Source organism: Channa argus, chromosome 16 (assembly GCF_033026475.1).
Source record: "Channa argus isolate prfri chromosome 16, Channa argus male v1.0, whole genome shotgun sequence".
NCBI lineage: Eukaryota > Metazoa > Chordata > Actinopteri > Anabantiformes > Channidae > Channa > Channa argus.
Genome location: NC_090212.1, coordinates 20,380,983 through 20,387,738, shown reverse-complemented (window position 1 = coordinate 20,387,738; position 6,756 = coordinate 20,380,983). Strand labels below are relative to the sequence as shown.

At 40.5% G+C, this 6,756-nt stretch overlaps 2 protein-coding genes across 33 annotated transcripts in view; one reads left to right on the top strand and one right to left on the bottom strand.

Annotated features, from left to right (window-relative positions):
* Positions 1 to 464, top strand: part of LOC137101741 (creatine kinase, testis isozyme) — a 4,288-nt gene extending 3,824 nt beyond the window's left edge. The window contains exons 7-8 of the mRNA XM_067480516.1: positions 1 to 22; positions 132 to 464. The exon at positions 1 to 22 is cut by the window's left edge and continues 168 nt beyond it. Of these exons, the coding sequence (XP_067336617.1) occupies positions 1 to 22; positions 132 to 310 (201 nt within the window). The 3' untranslated portion in view covers positions 311 to 464. The remainder of the gene's footprint in view (positions 23 to 131) is intronic.
* A 634-nt stretch (positions 465 to 1,098) lies between these two features.
* The window catches only part of mark3a (MAP/microtubule affinity-regulating kinase 3a), a 52,196-nt gene continuing 46,538 nt past the window's right edge, over positions 1,099 to 6,756 (bottom strand). For 14 of the 32 annotated variants that reach the window (XM_067480473.1, XM_067480469.1, XM_067480474.1 and 11 more), the window contains 2 exons: positions 3,355 to 3,399; positions 1,099 to 1,967 (listed from right to left, as the gene is read on the bottom strand). In XM_067480473.1, coding sequence (XP_067336574.1) covers positions 1,622 to 1,967; positions 3,355 to 3,399 — 391 coding nt within the window. In that variant the 3' untranslated portion in view covers positions 1,099 to 1,621. Of the gene's footprint in view, positions 1,968 to 2,081; position 6,756 lie in introns of those variants that run through there. The other 18 variants (XM_067480476.1, XM_067480477.1, XM_067480497.1 and 15 more) reach the window with 7 other exon arrangements.

Genomic DNA, 6,756 nt, shown 5'->3' with positions numbered 1-6,756 from the left:
AGGCTCCAGAAACGTGGAACAGGTACCACAACCTTTGAATTTCTCTTTATTCTGGCAGCCTGCAAACATCTCCGAATATTCCTCTAAACTTGTCTAGAAGAAGCTAATATTGTTTTGTCTTCTGCCACCAGGTGGTGTGGACACAGCAGCTGTCGGAGGAGTGTTTGACATTTCAAACGCTGACAGACTTGGATTCTCTGAGGTGGAGCTGGTGCAGATGGTGGTCGACGGAATCAAGCTGCTGATTGAGATGGAGAAGAGGCTGGAGAAGAACCAGTCTATAGACGAGCTGATTCCTGCTCAGAAGTAAAACCATCACCAACAGCCAAGCACTTTTGTTTTTTGCTCCCCTCTCCCCACAAGCCTTTCCCCCTCCCAGCTGAACGACTGTGTATTTAAGTCAAACTGGTGTTTGTAAGGTCAGAAATGATCTGAAATGAAATAAAGTTTTGGTTCAAGATGAACGGTCATCTGTGCGTGAAACTGACAATGTGACATCCTCCTGGCAGTGTAATAGGCAAGATAAACAACTAACTTCTGGAAACCCATTATTCACATCATCACCCGATGTCTCAGGCTGTGGCTGTACATGCACTCAAGGGGAGAAACGTCCTTAAACGCAGCACTTTTGTAAAAAGAAAACAATTTTGAAACGCTGCCCTAAAAGGCCATTCTGCACTCAATTCATCCTACAATCGTATCAATTTGAAGCTCGTTTTTCTAACAATCGCTGGATTTTAGAGTGAAAACATTTGGGGGAGGTGAGGATTTAACTTTGTTTCAGAGATGGTTTTGCACCACAGGAACTAAATAGGATTGAGAATTCAGGTTCTAGGTCTCTGCTGCAGTCAGTTTCTCTTTGACCTGCAAATGTTTACCAGCACCCTTTGGCATAAAAGACACCGAAAAAAGCAAGAAGGCTATTTTTCCAATTCCAGATTTTAACACCATCATCAGGAAGACAAGTCTGCTGATAGTTTTTTTCATGTCCAGACCATTTTAATAACACAGCAAAGCTGCAGATCATCTACTCAAAACATTTTATATTAGAAGTTTGTGTCGTCTGCATCTACACAATGATCAGCGTGAGACAAGGCGTTCAAGTTGACAAGACACTTTTAATTGCGACATGAGTGACCCATAACCATGTGGGCATTTACACAGACTCCATCTTTTCTACTTTTTAAACGAAATACAAAAGAGAAAAAAAAAAAAAGTATTGCGGTGAAGCTGTCCTTAAAGTAAGATACATTATTTACACTGAAAACAAAACGCTACAACAGGATTTATTTCATTATCCTGGAGAGAAAAAAACTGAAATAAATAAGACTAGAAATGCTTTTTGTCCACATTCACAGCATAACAAATCATATTCAACTTGTTAATGTCGACCCCGAGTGGCCACAACAGACAGATATTAGTAGGTAATTCAGTGATTATTGCCAAAAGCCTTAATCTATACATTATACAATACATACTCTGTATTTTGTTTAAAAAAGGAGACATTTGGAAACTGCTACCAGGATGATTGTACAGCTTAAATACTTCTAGATATATATATATATATATACACATACATACACACACATGTATATATATGTATACTTTTAAACCCTTTTGTTCATAGCTTTAACTCGTTGGCAACTTTGGAAGCAATGTTTTTGAAAGCAATGGATGATCCAGATATCCTTTTGAACCTGACACCGTTGAGGGAAAGACGGGGCAATTTGCACACCTCCATCTCCCACTGCACCAGGTTCTCGGTTCGGTCGTCTCCGTGGACGCAAAGAAGCAGGAAACTCTCTTGTTGTTCGTAGTCGCAGTTGTTGACATCAAGCACCTTGCGAATCTCCCGCATGATTTCGCAGGGCTCCATGGAGCTGGTTGTCCTCATATTCCAAGTGAATCTGAGGGAGCGGGGTTTACAGTCTTTATTTTCCCCTTTTTGATCCCCAGGTACATGGCGACTATCGGGAGATGAGGACAAAGAGAAAACCGTCAGCGTCACAGATTTGGATTTAATAAAGATTAAAAACCCACTTTGACTGTTTCACAATCATCTTTTCATTCTTTTGTAGACAAAAAAAAAAAAAAAAAAAAAAGATGACAAAGTCAATACAGGTTGTAAAATACTCAAACTATAAGCCACACTTTATATTTAAAGGAATAGTTTGGAAGTTTTGTGTTTTATTCACTTAATAAGAGATCGTTCCTATGTTCATACAGTAGCAGATAAACTCCACCAAGTTTCAGCTCTGAGCACCTGCAGCACTCACTTTATATTATTTGCTTAATCTGAAAGAAAACACTTTGGTTGTGCTGAACTACTTCATAGCTTTGCTTCTCCTTTCATTTCAAAAACTATTCCATTAAACAATATTCAGCTTGTGGCTGGTGGTTTGTTTCCGCCCGGCACATATCTGAACCCCAGTTTGTGCCTCTAACACGCAAATCACAGAGACAAGCATTTGTTTTTCCAAATAACTAAAGAACATGGTAAACTTTGATAAACCCCAAAAAGTATATTTTACTTCATGTATCACTGCGTTGAAGATATTTTCATTTTTTTCTCCATTCTGCTCAACAAAAACACATTTCCAGAAGTTGTTACCGTTTTAATCCACAGTCTGTAATTAACAGTTTTCATTATATTCCATAATCGGCCGAATATCATTACTGGTAAACTGATTCATAATTTTGGTTGCACAATGTCACAAAACAAAAATATTTTTAACAAAATGTTTGTATAAAAGTGCAGTTTGTGTTTTATTTCTACACAACCGGGAGTTGATGTTTAATAACAGAAGACAGATTTTTCAGAATTTTATCAAATTTGTCACAATGACAGTTAACACTGCAGCTGAAGCTTATGAAGCTAATTAAGAGTCTTTGTTGTAGAGCAGTCAGCAGTTTATCGAGAGGTTTAGCAGAGACTTTCAAGATTATGAAAATACCTTCAGAACAGGGTGGTTTTCAAAGACACTTCGTGGAAAGAGACTTACCTCTGTGACTGTGGATGTAATGTAAACTGGAGCTACACAAATGCACACGCTGAATTAATGGCACTATTTTTGCAGCAAGTCTCACACATGCCATGCTAACAGAGCAGCACACATGTACAGTGTCATGCAAAAAACATACCCAAAAAAATAAAAAATAAAATAAAAAAACAGCCAGAAGACTCAAAAGCAACTATTCAAAACTTTCAAACATCCCAAGACAAACAAGGCAAAGAGAGGATGGTTCCTATGCAGGGGTGAGGTGGGGAGGGGGCCGTCGAGCAACCTGAGTTTGCAGATGAGGGACAAAATGAAGCTTTTTTTACACTGGGTCTTGGGGAGGAGGTAACCTCACCTTGAGCCCTCAAGTCTCCCGTTTCTCTCAAACTCGGTTGAGACTCTGGGGCGCATGAGAAGGTCAGACAAGGAGGAGAAGAAGGAGGGAAAAAAAAAAGATGTGGATTGTGCACAACAAATAAATGTATATCAATTCCAGTGATTAAAAAAAAAAAAAAAAAAATGAATGTGATGTTTGATGAGAGTGACAACAACAAAAAGAGCCACCACTGCAAAAGCAAACTAAATATGTAAAAGAAATAGAAGATTGTGCTTCCGTTAAGACCAGTGAGACAACATGAAAAAGAGAAATCAACTGATGAACAGTGATTCAAAACTGTAACCAAAAGCAGCAGACACAAAAAAAAACATTTAACACGGACTGAGACACACATCTGAACAACAAGGAGTTGGGTTTGACCTGAAACAACAACTAGACACCACAAGTGACGAGAGACGGCACATTTTCTTTCAGATCGTTTGATTCTCTAAATGTACATCTGAACTACAAAAACCTGCACCCGATTATACTTATTTTTTAAAGGTAAAGGTAGTTGATATGTTTAAAAATATTTATACATTTACCATTTATCCATAGATTACATAAAGAAAAATGACAAAGTTCACTGTTGGTCTTTTTGAAAATCAAGAAAAAGTGCAGGGAATCTAACTTCGAGCGAGGCCCAGTGCAGCCACCATGTCACTGCTCTAAAATGTGTCAGTCTAAACCAATTAGTTTATAGCCGACTGAACTTTAACATCATCATGTCATCTTGATATAATTGAAGACGTTTTTTTTTAAAAACTTTAAACCTTTCAACACTTCTATCACCAAATCAGTGTTTGTTGCCTTATTTAATCCAATTGTGGCAAAATGATTTATTCACTGGTTATGTTCAGGCCTGATTATTAATACTTCCTTTAATAGTTACTCAATCTCTCAACCCCGGCAACTGTAAAAATGCAACTGTAATTCCATCCACAAGTGTAATGATCAGGAAACTGTGCTTGTGTTCAACTGACAAACAATTCATGACGACACTTGTGCTACTTGTGTTGCTGGGTGACGATCAGAGTCGAACCAAATGTTCCCCGACAATAATTTGTCCCTGTGACTGAAGCAGCAGCATGTTCAACAACTCGAGAGAATCCATTTCCTTTTTTTCCCTCCCTCAGCTCAAGCTGATCAACGAGGAACTGGTGCGAGAAGGCTCAACGTGCTCCTCAGCCAAGAGTGTGTGATGGTAGGTGAAAGCCAGATTTCTACCCACAGTCGGCTTCCGTCACAATGACTTCAGTCGTACATTTGTTGCACTCGTGCAAAACAGAGGAGGTGCTGACTTAAGTTCATTCTAAACTAAAAAAGTCTAAATGTAAGTGCTGACCGACAGTACAGTGTCACGTGGCTTTTGTGCAGCTTCGGTCTAAAGGTTTACGTGCGCTCATCATGGACACGACCCTCATCCCAATAGAGGTCTTTCAATAATTTCCCTGAACTGTTGCACCGTTGAAAACCCTACTAATTTGATGCAGACGTTCAACTTATTTGGGCTTTTCCGACATCAACGCAGGATCAAAATTACACATGGCTCCAAAATACAAACACCCACTCAGATTATGAATTCAGTGGTGCTGAAAGTTCCTCCAGTCCAGAGCCTCATAACTTCCTGTTAATGATCATAACTGACTACAGCTGGTGGCTTCTCTGTGCCAGCAGAAAAAGCATTTGTTGGACATCATTGTACTGACAAACACACGGTACCAAGCAAGAGTCCAAGGAGCTCAGTGCAGATCCGAGGAAGACGATGGCAGATTTACAGAAGTCAGGAATGTCTCTAGGAGCCATTTGTAAACAAATTTAGATTCCAAGACTTCCAAGCCACTTCCTAAGGTCTGAAGAACAGCCAAACTGTCCTACTCAGCTGGGAGGAGCTGGATTGGATGGTCAGGTCAGCCACGAATGGGTTACTGCCGGAACACCAGTGTCACATGGTTGTTCTGGAGGATGGCCAGTCCTCCTCCCCGTTAAGTGCTGGTCCGTCCACAGGCCCCAGTCTGGCCATCACTGTGAATATGGTTTAGAATCACCACTGTAGTGTTACTCTCTTCAGTCTTACTTAAGTTTTACTCACCAAGAATGAAAAGGCTGCTCCAGCATCAACTTAAAGCTCCATTAAAGTTTGTAGCTGACCACATGGACAAAGAAAAACATCTTGATGTTTTATGGTCAGATGAGACAACGATTGACTTAGGCCACAATGACTGGAGGATGGACAAAGGTCAGATGTTCGACTCTAAGAACACTGTACTTCCTGTTAAACAGCAGTGGTACTGTGACGTGGACCTGGTGCGTTTCAGCGAGTGGATGAAATCATGAAGCCGTAGTATTATCTCAAACCACCAGCTACACGGTTGAAACTCACACACTTGTGTGATCCAACAGGACCATGAGCACAGATGAAAGCGGGTTATGGAACGGGAAAAGCAGAGTTCTGGAATGACCTTCCCGAAACTCTATTAATATGTGGACTGTGTGTAAATGTCAGGTCTGTGCCACAAAACCAACAAATTCAAATTAACTCTAATGTTCTATCAAGAAGCGAGATTAAATATCCAGGTCGCTGCATGTTTGAGCGCTGTGCACCAAACTCTTGGTGCTGGCTTTGATAGAGGATGAATGTTGTGCCATCATGCAGCTTCAACAAAAACATACAAATGTCAAAATCTCAACTGCATAATTACCATATCGCTTGCTTTAGGTGTATTCTGGATTTTGTCTGTATCAATGTATACTGCCTTTGTGTGAGAGATACCAAACACCAGAAGCAAACTCCCTGTATGCACTGGCATGTCTGGCCAATAAAGCTGACTGATGTCTAGTACATCTGTAATATAAAAACTAAATTGGATTTTATTATTATCACTCAAAAGTGATGGAAATAAACCCAAGAGACCAGCTGTGTTTCGTTTGCCAATGTGCATCTGTGCTCAAGTGCCGGTTTCCTCTGTGACTTCAATTCAATTTAACAGACCAGTAACTAGTCACTAAGAAAAAGAACTAACTATCAGTTCCCTGCTCCTCTAACAGGACTGGTTTAAGGTGTCAGACTCCCAGCATGCACTGCAGCCTAGAGAACAGAAAAACAGGACGGGTGGAGGAGGAAGTGACTCCAAACTCCCAAAAGCTCGAGGGACTCGACAAACAAGGGGACGAGTGAACGGACAGGACTGACAGCAGGTCCTGGGTCTGAGAGAGGCTGTGAAAATCACAAGACTGAGGGGGTGAGGGAAAGGGAGGGCAGCCGAGTCCCTCCACATAACACAGACGTTTGTCTCAGAGGAGAGACTGAGGGATTGAAAACAGTCCCTTACTCTAGATCTTCATCTTCCTACAACTCTCTATATCTTCTGCTCCTGAATC